Source organism: Arvicola amphibius, chromosome 8 (genome assembly GCF_903992535.2).
Source record: "Arvicola amphibius chromosome 8, mArvAmp1.2, whole genome shotgun sequence".
Classification (NCBI taxonomy): Eukaryota; Metazoa; Chordata; class Mammalia; order Rodentia; family Cricetidae; genus Arvicola; species Arvicola amphibius.
Window position 1 is genome coordinate 79,240,956 of NC_052054.1, and position 17,031 is coordinate 79,257,986.

At 38.3% G+C, this 17,031-nt stretch overlaps 1 protein-coding gene across 6 annotated transcripts in view; it reads left to right on the top strand.

The window, feature by feature from the left end:
* The window catches only part of LOC119821588 (zinc finger protein 568), an 84,597-nt gene that overhangs the window by 39,875 nt on the left and 27,691 nt on the right, over positions 1–17,031 (top strand). For 5 of the 6 annotated variants that reach the window (XM_038340698.1, XM_038340695.1, XM_038340699.1 and 2 more), the window contains 2 exons: positions 3,833–3,959; positions 4,181–4,276. In XM_038340698.1, coding sequence (XP_038196626.1) covers positions 3,833–3,959; positions 4,181–4,276 — 223 coding nt within the window. Of the gene's footprint in view, positions 1–3,832; positions 3,960–4,180; positions 4,277–11,300; positions 14,226–17,031 lie in introns of those variants that run through there. The other variant, XM_038340700.1, reaches the window with a different exon arrangement.

Sequence of the window (17,031 nt, forward strand, 5' to 3'; positions counted from 1 at the left end):
TGCTCATATGTTCTCCACCATAGATAGACAGCAAAAAGTAGTGCTCACATAGTCTTAATTATTTGGTGCCCCACTCAAAGACTGTTAAAATCACCAAGCAGGTCCACTTGTGTTAAATATCTATAAGAAATAAAACTTCAGTGACAGGGTGTGCTTTTTATTATCAGTGTAAAAGGAGAAAGGGTGACTGACTTAAAACTCCTGGGTTACTAACACTGAGGAGCTAACACAGCACTCTCTGCTTTGATGGGTATCGTTGAAGGTCTCAAAGTGTTCATCAGATATTTTGGTTCTAATATTTCTCTTAGTGTGCTTCATTCTTGAAAGTAGTTTCTCAGAAGCTGGAGAAAGCAGCTAAGAGTACTTGTTACTCTTACAGGGGACAAGTTTTAATTCCTAGCACCCACATGGTAACTCTGACATCATTAATTTCAGTTCCGAGGGATCCAGCAGGCATGCATGTGCTGCTGCATGTACTGTGTGCAGACAAAACATTGATGAACATAAAATAAATTGAAAATAAAATTATAAAAACAAAAGCCATTTCTTTAGTTACATTATAGTTTTGTTTTCATCATTGTCTCCGGTATTTCATCATAGAGCCACATGGGTAGGATCAGCCCTGCCACCTACAGCTTCAGACTAGCCGCTCTGCTCTCCAGGCTTGTTTTGATAGGCGTGCCAGTGTCTTCATTCACCTGGTGTAGTCTGACAAGACAGATTGACTTTAGAAATACCCCTTTCTTCAGGCCAGAGCAAAAGTCGCCCCATGTTGCCTAATGAACTCACCCTTAGTAAATTGTCTGTCTTTGTTATTAGGTGTGCTGCCATGTAACTAATTAGCTTTTACAGTAGAATCCGGGATAGAACTTGAACATTATTTATTAGTGCGCACCGAGGACAACTTTTGGGAGCTGATTTTTCCCTTCCTACTGTGGGGGCTTGAACTTTGGTGATTAGGTTTGTATGACCAAAACAGAACAACGACTTCAAAAAAAAAAAAGAGTCATTTTCCCAGCCCAAAGTTATAATTTAAAAATAAATGTTGAAAAGATGGTCTGTTTTCCATGCTACTGTTCTCAGCCCAGAACACAGTTCTTGAAACCCATGGAATTTGGCAACATGTTTTGCATGTAATGCCTTTTATATAGTGCCTTCTTAAATTAAAGTCTTTGCACTTACATAGATTCCCTACAGAGTAATAAAAATGTCTGTTTGTATTAACAAAAATTTAGTCACCTACTGGTTTTTTTGAACAGTCTTGCTTGCTTCATCTATAGTCTTTTTGTTGGTTTGTTTTGTTTTATTTTGTTTTTTGTGATGTTTTAAAAAATATGTTGGGGTTTAAAGGGGAGGTATTTACCTTCATTATGCAAATTAACAGGAAAATACAAAGCAGGGTTTGGACCCTCCCAGCTGTCATCTGGTATGTAGCAGATTTGAGGTCAGCCTGGACTACAGGAGACCCTTTCTTTTTTTTTTTTTTTGTTTTTTTTTTTTTTTCTGAGACAGGGTTTCTCTGCAGCTTTTTTAGAGCCTGTCCTGGAACTAGCTCTTGTAGACCAGGCTGGCCTCAAACTCACAGAGATCCGCCTGCCTCTGCCTCCCGAGTGCTGGGATTAAAGGCGTGCGCCACCACCGCCCAGCCAGGAGACCCTTTCTAAAACAATAAGAATGACTCACTATACTTGTTACATGCTCTCTTTAAACTCTAAAATTATTGATTGTATCTTATTCTTGATTTAGGTTTGACAAGTGTTTGTTTAATTTATTGAAAGTATTAAGGTATTAAGTTTTTACAAATAAAATACATAAGAATACAGATATATGTAAGTACACTTACAGCCTTTTAAAGTGTAAGATTAATTTATTTTTACATCATCAGTTCTTAAATACCAAGTATTTGCACTAAAGGTTTTCCTCCTTTGAGCATTTTACTTACTGTTTTATATCTGTGTTTCTTCTACATGTGTGTCACCTGTGTGTGGTGTCCTGGATCTGGAGTTGAAGAGGGCTCCGAGTCCCATGTGGGTGCTGGGAAGTCGTAGGCCTCAGAGGCACAGCCAGTGTTCTTAACTGCTGAGCCATCTCTTCAGTCCCGGCTGAAGGGTTTTGTTTTTGTTTATTTGTTTGTTTGATTGATTTTAATCATTCCTTCATTCCCTCTGTCTAAAATCTTTTAGTTTTCATTTTGAGATCAGCTTTCCCTACATTGTCCAAGTTGGTCTTTATCTTGGCTTCACGTGTAATTACAGAGATAGGTCAAAATCTCCAGTAGTCTTGTGAGCATTTAATGAGTTTGGTTGGTCCAATTTTGGTCGGCGGCCGCAAGAATGTTTTATGCGTGCATTTGTGATGCAGTGACTACTGCACCAGAGTTTTCCACGTCTGGTTTATTAGTCTCTGCCCAGTTCAGACTGTGTGCTGCAATACTCAGCTTTCATGAATGAGTCCACGTTTTCCGTGAAGCCCCAACTGTAGAAAGGTTTTCAGGTCCAGGAGTTCTTGAGTGTCCAATTGACACCTTAAATTGCATTATTTGTGGCGTTCAGAGACCCTTCCCTCTGATATAGAGAGAAACCATTGCATGATGGGTAAAAACCTGTAACTTGCAGCCACATCACTTAAGCTAGAATCCTGGCTCTCCCCTACGATATAGCCTTGTGATGGGTGCATTACTTTTAGCTACGGTACTCTTGCATTTTAAATAGTGTTAATACCTATGCATAGCCTTGTTAGGAAATTTTTAAAAGTTAATATGCACCTGGGTGTGGTACTGATCGCCTTTAATCCCAGCTCTCAGGCAGAGGCAGGTGGATTTCTGAATTCCAGGCCAACCAGACTTACACAGCAAAACTGTCTCAAAACCAAATAAAGTTAATATGCCAAGAGAAATTACAACATTTCCTCACATATCTTAAATGTTCTGTAGATGATAGTAATGGCAGTGCAGTATTGGTGATAGGAACCATCTAACTCCTAGAAGCGTTTTTTGAAGCCCAGTCCTTTTGTAGTTGTCATTTTATGTCATCACATGTTACTGCTGAATAAATTCTTCCCAAAGATTGGCTGTGTGGATGCTTTTCTTTCTTACAGATTTCTCAAACAAAATATTTTCCCTTTTTACTTGGGTATTAGACATCTTAAACAATTTAAAATCAAGAACTAGTCATCAAGTTGATTTCTTTTCCAGAAATACTTCATTTGTTTTTTATTTCCATTATGCTATTATCATAGTATTATTTCTAATATGTTGATTGTAAATTAAAACTTGAGTCTCTTTCTTGAATTTGGTTCTTTGTAGTCCTGTTAGCACAATACTACATGTTTCTTTAGCCATTCACACTCACTGGCCATGGAGTTAGCTTCCAGTTCTAGGTTGATGACTCACACGTTCTCTCCTCCCGTCCTGTGTCTTACTGCATGCTGCACGTTTTATCTGGAAGTCTACTAGTATTCATGCCCTTTCTTCTGCCTGCTTCTTCCTCTCACCCTTACTGTGCCCCGTTCCCTTTCTCACTAGAACCTAACCACCTGTCAGGTCTGAACTACTTACTCATCCCTGTCACAGTAAAGAGTCACTGGGTGCTGCTGTCAGCTAATAATGGAGGATGGAGAGTGCTCGCTCGCTGAGTCAGTGGTCACATACTCTTAGAGGTATTGTCACTGTGGTGTGTTACCCCGGTACTCTGAAACTTGGTAAGGGTGAAGACTTCAAAACCAATTTTTAACAAGCTTTGACCCCTGTTTACTAGCTAATGAATTCTTACTTATTTTGATCACAGGCCCTAATTTTGATGACTTCAGATTAATTAAGATTATGTTTTTATAGAAAGCAGTGACATTCAAGGATGTGGCTGTGGACCTCACCCAGGAGGAATGGCAGCAAATGAAACCTGCCCAGAGGAGTTTGTACCGAGATGTGATGCTAGAGACCTACAGCAACCTTGTAACCGTAGGTAAGGGAGCTTTCTAGTTACCGTGGACTTCCTCCCTCTGCAGTGTGTGGATGAGCCTCGCCTGTGCTCTGACCCTGAGGGTTGATACTGATGACTTGTGTCCTTGTGCAAGTTTCTTGATTCTCCTCCTTCCTACGTCCTCAGGACCCCAGGACTCAACCCCAGATCTGTATAATTGTCTCCAGCACTAACATGCAAGGTCTTTCCTGTTTCTGTAATAGGTGGTCCAGTCCCCAAACCAGATGTGATCTTCAAATTAGAGCAAGAAGAGGAGCCCTGGGTGGTGGAAGAAGAGATGTTCTGGAGACGCTCTGCAGGTGAGTAAGTGAGAAGTTGCTCTGAGTGAGAAAGCCACATGACAGTTGTTCAGTAAGGAGTTGCTTCCATTTCACATTTCCCAAGACTGTGTTAAGTCTGTAAATGACAGAGGCTATGTGTGACATACTGCTTGTTAGGTTGTGTGACATTTCTATTCTAGGAATGACTCTGCCCTATTGGAGTTATGTTCTTTAGTTTTTGAGGGGCAGTAACCTATGTGATTTCAGGATACAGGCGTTCTGGTGTATTTACAGCTTACCTTTATGATTATTGTACCTATGTTTGCTCTTCACCCCCTTCCTCATGTTCATAGTTTATTTTCTTACATATTCAGCATTTCATGGAGTGTGATATTTTAAAATCAGCTTTATTTTATACTTGGGTTTCTTTTAATTTTTAGCTTCACTAGCCCCATGGTTTAGAAACTTAAGTTCCTAGCTTAGGAATGCTGTGGTGGCCTCTTCCTGCTTCCTCACTTCTTCCCTTGAATGTTTTGAAAATAGAGCATTTGCCTACTTGGTTAAAATGGAACCATCCAGAAGATAGATTTAAACAGTGCCCTTTGATCCTTCTGGGGTGGGTGCCTTTGTTTCTGCAGTTGCATTCACTTTTGTCTTCAGCGCTCTTGTTTATGTTGCGTCTATGTTGAAGATTTGACTGTCTTATTTGAGGAAACCATACTGACTTTTCCTGGGACTGTGCTGGACTAGGAGTTAACTGTAGCAGTTTGTCACGTTCTTACTTTGTTTTCTTCCTATCTACTTTGAGAAATGGAACTTTCTAAATTTTCTTTTGTAGATCATGTAAATTGTTTGTTAGGTTTACCTAAGCTTTTGACAAGAAAGAAAAACAAGTTCTTTTAGAACTAAAGAGGGATGCTGGGTGGTCGTTCCACATTTGAATTTACAGACACTGTATCTGTGAAAAAGTATGCCACATTGTACGAGAGTCCATTGAGGTGCTAGGAATGTCTGTAACACATACAAACCAGCTTTCCTAAATATTTCACAACTGAGTGGATATAAATGAAAGAAAGGACATTATAGTAATAGCGGTAAAGCTAAAATACTGTTTGGAGCATGGACATGTAACTGCACAAAACAAAATCTACATGGAGCTTAGAATTTAGAGGATTTTTGTTTGTTTGTTTTCTTTTGTTTGGATGAGTTTTTTGGTTTCTTTGTTTTAAGGGTGAATCTCTAGAGAACCCCATGCTGCCATTGAAATCCCTTGAAGTTGTGATTCTTCTGCCTCTCCCATTCAAGTGCTGTTTTTGGGGTGCTGGGGATCAAACCCAGGGCTTTGACCATGCTGGGCAAACACTCTACCAACTGAGCCACATCCCCAGCCCAACTAGAGAAATGACTCAGCAGTTACAGAGGACCTGAGTTTGGTTCTCAGCACCCACGTGGCAGCTCACAGCCATCTGTAACTCCAGCCCCAGGGGTTCTGAAACCCTTTTCTAGTTTGTTGGGTACCTACATGCATGTGGTACACATACATACATTCCAATGCACATAAAAATATTAAAGATATCAGGAAAATACCTTTTAAACTATTACATTTGACAAGATTGGCTGTATCTAAAAATTTTCAGTCATGCTCTCTTGTATTTTCTGTGAGCTTTAGGCAATTCTGTGTTATTTTCTACTTTTAAATATTGTTGGAAAAGAAGCTTGGTTGCTTTGTGTCATAAATCACTTGTTCTGTTTGCCCATACAAGTAAACCAGGGTTTACAGGTGAAGGCTGCTTTGTTGTATTTTCTTTAAGGCTTTAGAAGTCTTGCCAATTATGATCAGTGTTTCCTTTTGACTTGTGATTCTTCCGTCCTTTGTCCATTTGTTTGCTTTGTTTCTAGTGTTAGGAGTCAGCTTCCCCTTGTGTATTCTAAGCACAAAACACCAAACAGCTCCCCCAACCCAAAGATTCATGGTTTTGCTTTTTATACTGTTATATAGATTGATAGTGGTCCTTTTTTGATCATCATTGTTCATCCTTAAGTGGAGGTATTTTCCACTGGACCCACTACAAAAAGGAAAAAAAAATGTACTGAGCTAATAATAGGAAATCTTTGTGCTTCGTAGTGACCATGCAATCAGGTTCAGAGTTGGGTTATCCATTGTCCCAAGCTGCAAGGATTATCATTTTCATGCTTCCTTTGGTGTTCAAAGTCCCGCTCACCCTCCTGTGCCAGTAGTCTATTAAACTAGAATAAGGTTTATCTGCATCTGCGTACTCAATTGTGCCTTCCTTGCCATTTGTTGGGACCAAGTGATGTCCACTAGGTTCCTTCTACCAGTGTCAACACACCTGGATCTCAGAGTTGCATGACACGTCTACTTTTTGCAGGACTCTCTTCCCTGTATATCTCATCCAGAATAAGAAATCGGTCTTGACTTATGGGATTCTTCTCTACCTTGACCAACCCATTTTCTGTTTTTTCCTTATATTCTGGAGTTAAAGTTTCATTGAAGATGTATTTATTATTCTGTACTCTGTAGGGTAGTGGAGACAGGTGTTTAAAAACCACCAAAAGCCTGGGAAGGCCTGTGTTTATCAATCCCAAGGCCATTTTGTGCTTGGCCTGTGACATACTTGAAATACCCTGTGTTCCCTTGTGCAGCATTGCTTGGTAAGCTTCCTGCTGACCTCTTCCCGCTGTATGACAGCTTTCTGCTGGCTTTGTCCCGTTTCCCCTGCATCCATATATAAGATGCTCCACTGCTTACTAAACGTCCTGGCATGAGCCTCCTGACCCCAGCTTTTTGTCCTCTTTATGTTCTCATTCCTGCTTTTCCCCCTTGACACCACAGTTGAGGTTTAAAGCAGGTCTGAATTTCAAGTGACGCGGAGTTGACGGCACTGCAGAGGTGTGGAAACCATAGGATGAGCTGTTAGCAGCTGCAGCCAGAAAACCAGTGAGTGGAGATGGTTGGCTCTTGATTGCTTTATACTTTAATTGGAAATGTGGCTTATTCATTAAGCATATATAAAAATATAACTAGATAGTTGACATTCTCTTCATATTTACCAAAAGTTTTGGATTGGAATTTAGTTTGGACAACCTAAATCTTCAGATGCTTTCATAATTATTACTTTATGAAACTAATAGACTTTGGGTATATAGAATGAACAGATTTACCAGGATTCTATTCGTGTAGGCAAAAGTAATGAGAACTTGTGGTTTCATGTTTCTTGATCTAATGGAGATGTTGTTTTCCATTTATATAGTTTATTTCAGTGTGTGTATGTGTTTGTGCACGAGTGTGAGGGACAGAGGACAGTATCATCCTCAGAATTGCTGCCACTTCATTTAAGACAGAGTGTCATTGGCCTGGAACTTGCCAGTAAGGCTAAACTGGCTGGCCATTGAGCTAAAAGGATCCTCCTGTTTCCATGTGATTGATGGGAATTGAACTAGGGTCCTCCTGCTTGCAAGGCAGGCACTTTACCAACTAAGCTATCTTCTTGGCCTGTATTTTAATAAGCATTTTTAGTTTTCTCCAAAGTAATACTTGCAGTTGTTTTAAGAAAGTCAATAGAAATACAGATCTTGCTAGCCTGGTCTATAGAGTGAGTTCCACAACAGCCAGGACTACATAGAGAAATCCTGTCTCAGAAAAAAACAAACAAACAAAAAACAGACAAATTTTATAGTGGTATCCAATTCTAGCCTTATCTTTCACCTCCTTTGGTGAAATAATTTTTTAAAAAGGTAATGAAGATTTTCTTGCGTTTTCGAGTACTAGACTGTACTGGTTAGATCAGAACCCAGAAGCTATGTTAATTGTCCCAAACATCAGTATCTATAAGTCTTTTACTTCTAAACTTTCTCATGTCCTACCTGGAGGTACAGCCGTTAGGACACTTAAGGGTTGGAGGTCTCACAATTCAGTATATAAACGTTCATATAATTCCTACTTTTTTTTGTTAAGATGTATCCTTCTATGTCTGCTTGCTTCTAAGTCTAGAGTATCTTTGGTTCATTTTCTCTATAAAGAAGCCCTTTTCTTGCCTGGGTTGTAAAGAACCAACCATTTTCTTGTATAGATAGTTGTTAAGTAGTATAGTCAAGTCCAGTTATAGCAAAGGAAATGTAATAGCTGCTATTTAAGGATGTGTGAGGATATTAGATGGCTCACAGATTGAGAAGGACTAAAGGGGTTGTAGTTTGTACATTTCTAGGAGTGAGTCACATGGGTGTCTATAGGAGTGAACTGCTGAAGGCGTTCTTCTTGGAAAATAATCAAGGAAGTGCTTGCAGTTGAACTGAAGAAATGCTTTCCACTGTGAGTGCTTGCTGCCTGTGTTGGTCTCCTAAAAAATGTCCATCTCCTCACTTAGTGCTGAATCTAATGTTCATGTGTGCAGGTGGCAATTCTGTCAACCGCATGTGAACCCTACATGCAGTTGTGCTTAGGAAAGGTGGTTTGAACTGCTTCATCCTTTTTGGAAGATTGAAAAGCATCTTGTGGTTGGAAGAAATGTTATTATACTTAAGCAAATCTGTATTGTCTGTCTCAGGGGATCTAATTGCTCTCTATTCAGATTTTAAAATCTCTTGTTTTTAGTGCAAGTTTTGCTCTATTTCTTTAATAATAAACTTAGATTTTTTTTAATTCACTGGGGCAGATATCAAGGAGTGTGATCACTGAATCATATGTAAAAGTATTATTTAATTTTGCTGCCTAGTGAGATGGCTCAGGGCGTTAAGGTACTTGCCTGTCAAGCCTGACAACCTGGGCCCAATTCCTGGGATCCACATTATGGAAGTAAAAAACTGACTCCTGCAAGTTGTCCTCTGACTTCCTCATTCCCCCTTCCTCAAATAAATAAATAAGTAAATAAAAACTAGCAAAAAATTATTTTAAAATATATTTAATTTTGAAAGAAACTTCTGGATTATCTTTAAAGTGAATTTAACATCTTGATTCCCAGCAACAGTGTCTGTGAGTACCTACTGTGCATCCTTGTCAGCCTCCGGAGATGTCCGTGTTTAAGATTCCTGTACTAGCTGCTTAGTGTATGCCTTTGATGTTTTAATTTGCAGGAACCTCCCAATGGCATACAGTGTTGAACATGGTTGCATATGCTTAGCGACCACGTCTTTATATTTCTTTAAGTAAGGCTTTTGTCCAGGTTCCTGTTTGTTTTACTGGATGCTTTGTCGTGGGGGTAGGGGAATTTCTTTGTATTGGGTACACCGTGAGCTCACCATATAACCCTGGCTGACCTTGATTTTCCAGTCTTCCTGCTTTTCCCTCCAAGTGCTGAAATCACAGGCATGTACAGCCACACCTGACAAGGTTTTGTTTTTGTTTTTAATGCTAAAGTTTATGTGTTCTCTGCATATGTCAGTGATCTTATCACATAGTTCTTCAAGTATTTGCTATTCTAGCCTTATCTTCTCACTTGCTTGATGGTGTCTTTTGTACAGAGGGAGTTTTTAAATTTTTCCGAAGTTGAGCCTTCTTTTTCATTGATCAGGCCTTTCCTTGTCCCGCTCTCCCCAGCCCACCACTGCAACCCAGACTTGTCCTGTGTTATCTTCTATTAGTTTTATAACTTTGTGCTCTACACTTAGCTCTCTGGTTTGAGTTAGTTTTTGTGAAAACTGTAAGGTTTGTTTCTAGACTGTTTTATTTGATGCAGATGTTTAGTTATAGTGACTCTGTTGAAAAGGCTGTCTGTGACTATTTCCTTTGCTCCTTTGTCAAAGATTAATTGACGATATTTATTTGAGTCTGTTTTCTGTGTTCTTTACCCTGTTCCATTGTTCTGTTTGTCTCTTCCACTGCTTCCAGACTATATGACTGTTAGAACTTAAGTCTTGAAGTCAGGTGGTATCTATCTCACTGTCTCCTCTAATACTGTGTTCTCTCTTCTGGGTGTTTTACCTTCATGTGAGCTTTAGAATCAGTTTGTCTCTGTATGTGAACAGAGGAAAGTGCAAAATGAGATTACTTTGAACCTGTGAATCAAATTAAGAGCTAACATGCTGAATGCTGAATCTTCCTATCCATCAGTATTTAGCATCCATTTATTCTTTAAGTTTAGTAGAGTTTTGTGGTTTTCCCTTTATAGATCTTGTACATCTGTTATTAGATTTGTATTTCTTTTGTTTTGAGGAATACTAATATAAATAGTGATGTATTCTTAATTCCAGATTCTGTTTGTTTGTTACTGATAAGCAATTTAGTTTTGCATGTTACCTTGTGTCCTGCCACCTTTTTAATAATGATTGGTCACAACAGGTTTTAGTTGTTGATTCTCTTAGATTTTCTGCATGGATGACCTCGTTGTCTTTGAACAGTATTAATACTGCTTTTTCTGTCCCTCCAATTTGTACATCTTTTATTTCCTGTTCTTATCTAACTGTATTAGCCAAGAAGCTCAGTGTGATGTAGAAAGGTGGTAAAAAGGAGCAGCCATACCATATTCCCGTTGAGTTCGTGGTCTTGTCATCTCATCCTCATGATGCTTTTGCTGTAGCATCTTACATGTGCTCTCCAGCTAACAGTCCTCGGCCTACGTTCATCGTGTACAATTGTCTTGATATCTTTTGTCTGTTGTATATTCTTTCCTATTTCTCCTACCTTTAAGCTTTGACCTATTTTTGGAAAGGAGAAGTAAACTTACATATTTAGTCTGGCCCACTGTGTTTAACCACAAATACTAATTTTATCTTATTGCTACTTGACCCCTTATCTATGTCCTTTATGTGTTTACCCTTTCATTTTCATTCCATTCACTGTGATGATTTCTTCATTATTGTATATCCTTGTATATAATCAGTGCTACTTAGATCTACAAATGTCAGGTTGTTGTTTTCCCATAATATTGTTTGTAGGTGTTAACTTCATGTCTAAGAACTAGGGAGCATTTGCAGTTTAGTTTCTTTTTTATTGGTGACTAAACCCAACTATAAAGATTCAACACCACATTAGCAAATTTCTAAATTGTTATGAATAGTTTAGTGATAGAAAATTTCACAAGTAATGATTTTTGGTCCTCCATTTTAGAAGTTTGGGAAGTTGATGAACAGATGGAGAAACAACAGGAAACACTTGTGAGGAAAGTCACATCCACCTCCAAGAAATCTCTGATTAAGGAAAATGTCATTGACTGTAAAAAGGTTGCAAAAATCTTTCTTCTGAGCTCAGATGTTGTTACTTCAAGACAAAGCCTCTATGATTGTGACTCACTTAATAAGTGTTTGGAACAAAACTTAGATATTCTTAGTTATAATAAGGTTTGTGTAAGAGACAATGACTTTGAATGTAGTAAGTATGGGGCTCCATTTTATCATTGCTCACCCTGTGCCATAGCTCCCTTTAAATGTAATCAGTGTGGACAAGACTTCACTCATAAACTTGACCTCCTCAGACATGAGAGAAATCATGCTGGAGAAAAACTTTATGGATGTAAAGAGTGTGGAAAGTCCTTTAGCAGGAAGGAAAATCTCATTACGCATCAGAAAATCCATTCTGGGGAAAAGCCATATATGTGTAAAGAATGTGGAAAAGCTTTCATTCAGATGTCTAACCTCATTAGACACCAAAGAATTCACACTGGGGAGAAACCTTACGCTTGTAAGGATTGTTGGAAAACTTTCAGTCAGAAGTCAAATCTCCTTGAACACGAGAGGATTCACACTGGAGAAAAGCCCTATGAATGTAAGGAATGTGGGAAATCCTTCAGCCAGAAGCAAAATCTTATTGAACATGAGAAAATTCACACTGGGGAGAAACCTTATGCATGTAATGAGTGTGGTAGAGCTTTCTCTCGAATGTCATCTGTTACTCTGCACATGAGAAGTCACACAGGGGAAAAGCCCTATAAATGTAATAAATGCGGAAAAGCTTTCTCTCAGTGCTCAGTATTTATTACACATATGAGAAGCCACACAGGTGAGAAGCCTTTTGTATGTAATGAGTGTGGAAAGGCCTTCTCACAAAGTTCTTCCCTTACTGTACATATGCGAAATCATATTGCTGAGAAGCCCTACGGGTGTAATGAGTGTGGGAAAACCTTCAGCCGAAAAGAGAATCTTATTACACATCAGAAAATTCATACTGGAGAGAAACCTTATGAATGTAATGAGTGTGGGAAAGCTTTTATTCAGATGTCAAACCTCATTAGACATCAGCGAATTCATACTGGTGAAAAACCCTATGCATGTACTATATGTGGGAAAGCCTTTAGCCAGAAATCCAATCTTACTGAGCATGAGAAAATTCATACTGGAGAGAAACCTTATCTTTGTAGTCAGTGTGGAAAAGCCTTTAGTCAGAGACAAAATCTCCTTGAACATGAAAAAATCCATACTGGAGAGAAACCATTTAAATGTAATGAGTGCAGTAAGGCCTTTTCTCGAGCCTCATCCCTTACTCTTCATGTGAGAAGTCACACAGGGGAGAAACCTTATGAATGTGATAAGTGTGGAAAAGCCTTTGCTCGATGTTCATTACTTACTATACATATGAGAAGTCACACAGGTGAGAAGCCCTTTGAATGTAATGCATGTGGGAAGGCCTTTTCTCAGAGAGCATCCCTTTCCATTCATAAGATAGGTCATACAGGCAAGAAACACTCAGTGTACTAAATGAGGCAATGCCTTATCTATGCAGTGCCTTATTTACTTGAAATATCTGATGTAAGTGCAAAACCAAGATCTCTTTGGAAAAATAATAAAACTTTGGAGTTTATGAGCAAATGCAGAGAAATATGTATATAGATAAATACAGCATCATAAAATTTTCAATTCTAAGAATCTGTAGATAATACAGTTCCAAATAATCTCATAATATTTTTCTATAATATTTACAAGATGATACTAAAATTCACATGAAATAAAAGTGTAAACCAGGCATAGTGATGCTTGTCTATAATTCCAGCATTTGGATGACAGGAAGATTGCCACAAGATTGAGGCAGCCTGGTCTACATAGACTGTGTTTCAATAAATAAATAAAAGTCCATGAATTGCTGAGACGATTTTAGAAAAAGAATAGTATAAACATACTTATTGTAATCTTTATACCGTGAAGATCGAGTCACGGGAATCTAGAGTTTGAGGTCAGCTTGTGTATATAGTGAGATCCTATCTCAAAACAAAAGTATAATCCTAATAGTACTTAGACTAGCATTGTTTATAATGTATGGTAAATTTATAGCCACTTAAAAGGTATAGTATAGGAACATAATTAGGTGGGTGAACAGGCTATAGAGTGCTCAGATACAGAGCTGTGGAAATATGTGAACTTGGTGTTTGTCATACATGAAATTATGAGTTGGCAGAGAAAGAACAATCTAGTCATTTGTTTCTGGAATGTTTGACTATTGGAGAAAATTAAAGTATGAACATTACTGCAATATAAACACTTCCAAAGAATTTGACCTTGAAACCATTGGAGGCTGATGAATATGATGGTGCATGTATCCTAGTGCTTGGGAGGCAGAGGCAGGAGGATGAGGAGTTCAAGGCCAGCTTTGATTTCAAAGCAAACTGAGGTAAGCCTGAACTACATAAGACTATCTTGAAAAGAAAAGAAAAAACCGCAGACTATTTATCTATAACTCGAAGTCAAAAGAGTCAGTTTTGAAAAAGTAAAAAGATACAGTTCTAGTTCAGATTATTTTCATTTCTATCAGAGGCTCTAGAAACTTGTAAATAATGAAAAGGAAATACATACATATGAATTAAAAACCTGGATGCCCAGCAGTGGGCTAATGGATGAATAAAATACACCCTGTCCCAAGGGTGGAATGGTGTGCAGAGGGAGGTAGTTACCTAAGACAGTGGGGAGGGAAGAATAAGAGGCTGTGCAACACTGTTTATTGTATCCATGGCAGCTCAGTGAAACCATTTCAAAGAATAGAACTGGGTTCTTGAAACTTATTGACTAGAAACTGGTTTTAATGAAATTTTTATATATGTATGTATGTATGTATGTATGTATGTATGTATATAGTTATTTAAAATTGGTTAGAAAGATTCATGCTAAGACCTTTTTTGTTTTGTCTATCACAAGACATTGGGACTGAGTGTGGGGAGGGTGTTCTTGGGAAGGGGCCTTTTTTGTCTTTAAAGAGACTAGTAGAACACAAAATAAATCTTAAAAGTTAGTGACACATGGTAGTAAAATGACTTGTCTTTTTTTTTAATAATATCAAAATAGAACAATTCATGCAAGACACCTGAGTAGAGACTCCCTTTAAGCAAAGAAGCCATGACATGCAGTGATTCCTTTTTTCCTCCCAGGTGATGGTGGTGTTTCCTAGTTATTCTCATATCAACTTGCTAAGAGAAACTTGTGCCCGTTAAAAAAAAAAAAAATCTATAAATATAGGATTCACATGTCCTTTCAGATGCTGAACCATTTTATCTGAAATATTTCCATATGCCTCCCAACATCCCAGAGCCAACACAGAGGGATTAAGATTTTGAAATCATTCTGCCTCCATAGTGAGACCCTGACTCAAAAAACGAACTTTGTGAGCCGCGCGGTGGCTCAGTGTGTAGGGCGCGTGTCCGCGAGTTCGAATCCCGCGTCTGTGTGTCGTGTGCTGCTTGTGCTGACCTTGCGCGCGCGTGTGTATATCCACGCCGCGTCTTGTGGGAAAAAAAAAAAAATGAACTTTGTCTTGAGGGAACAAATTAGTTGGTAAAGCCCATCTCTTCCAAACATGAGTACCTGAGTTTGATCCCTCTTCCCCCCTCTCTCCACCCCCAAAAAAGATAAGGCTTAGTGGTTCACAATTGTAATTCCAGTCTTGGGGAGAGACAGTCAGATCCCTGAGCCCTGCTAGCCATTTAGCCTAGCCTATATGGCAAATTCTAAGCCAGTTAGAAATCCTTTGCCCCTGCTTCCCCAAAATGAATGGCTCCTGAGGAGTAACACCTAAGGTGTCCTGTAACCTCTCTGACCTCAATACAGATGTGCACACACTGAATACACACAAATACACATACCCACACAATCCTTAGAATGGTACTATATACTAAAAATTTGAAGTTAGTGTTTTATTCGTTGATATTTTGTTTCACATTTAACATCTTTGGTATTTGGATTCATCTTTCAACCAGTGACGTATTAAATCCAAGTAAGTTTTTATTGTGGCATTGGAAATATAAACTCAACATTAATAGATGTACGATTGTTATTTCCTTTGACAAAGTGATTGTTTATTTGGACAGCTGCTCGCCCCTGAGCCGTATATATCCATCCAATCCTTTATTAAGTTCATCTTTGAGGCAGTGATGTCTTAGGTTAAGGAAATCTTTACCATAAGTTATTTACTTATTCATTTGCGACCAGGTCTCATGTTTCCCAGTCTGTCTTCAACTTGCTTTGTAGCTAAGGATCAGTTTGAACTTGTGATCCTCCTTCCTTGACACCTCCCAAGTGGCTGAGAATATGCACCACCCTGCCTTGCTTATGAATTGCTGATTCTTAAACCCAGGGTTTTAACTGAGCCACATCCTTAATCCAAATTATCCTAAGTTTGAAAATCTGAAGTTAGTGTAATAAACAATGTTGTTTTTTATTTCTTTGTGATGCTTTTGTATGTATGTGTGTTTACTAGGAGTTGAAACGCTGCTCCTTTTCACTGCGCCCTCACCCTTGGTTCTCACATGCAGCTCAGCACTGGCATTGAGCTCTGGTCCTTCTCCCTCAGCCTCCCAAAGTATTGAGCTCATAGGCATTGCTGCTATGCCCAGCTGAAAACGTGTTTTATTTACTATTTTAGGGTATCATCATCTAGTACATACCCCTCTCTCAGTCTCTCATTATTCCACAAAGGATTTGCTAGGCTTTTAACTAATAACTAATGTCTTTAGCATCTTACAGAAATAATAAGATGTTCTAGGGAATTTGCTTTGTGATATTGGTCTTCTAACTCTGTGATTTTTGCATATGGTTAACATAAACATTAATTTCATTGTTAATATATTTTGAAATGAGAAGTCTTTTTCTCTTAGGTGGCTATACACAATTTATTTGTTCAGTCTTAACCTGCAACCCATTTAAATCCTTTCAAAACCATTGACTTACAGGCTTATCTAGTTTTGGTTGAAAGCAGTGAAGACCCCAAATTCTGAACAATGTTCTCTAAAAGTTCCTCATTCTCCTAACATATGAGACAATCTTTAAGATAATTTTTAAAATTTTTGTCATCTTTACAGTATTATTTGATGAGCAAAAAACCACTAATGCATTTTTTTAAAAACAAGAATTAAGGGTGTTGGTCAAAGGGGTCTTTAGATTTTATATTTGAACACTAGTTTGTTTGAAGTTGACGTCACATAAGTAAAAATCTCTTTTGGATAAAAATTATTAAACATAACTATAACAGTTTGTACTGTTATGGTACTTTGAATGAAGGACAGTAGCTTGTCATAAATAGCAGGGATTAATTTTAATGGGAACAATGTTTTACTAAAGTATTAATAAAGAATTATTGTCATTCTATATATTTTGTTCTTTGATAGGCTTCATGCTAAGTCAAGTTTTGTGAGCATACTTAATATTTATAGATGTAAAAATAATTTTCAGCCGGGCGGTGGTGGCGCACGCCTTTAATCCCAGCACTTGGGAGGCAGAGGCAGGCAGATCTCTGAGTTCGAGACCAGCCTGGTCTACAAGAGCTAGCTCCAGGTCAGGCTCTAAAGCCGCAGAGAAACCCTGTCTCGAAAAACCAAAAAAAAATAAAAAAAATAAAAAAAAATAATTTTCAAATTTACACATTG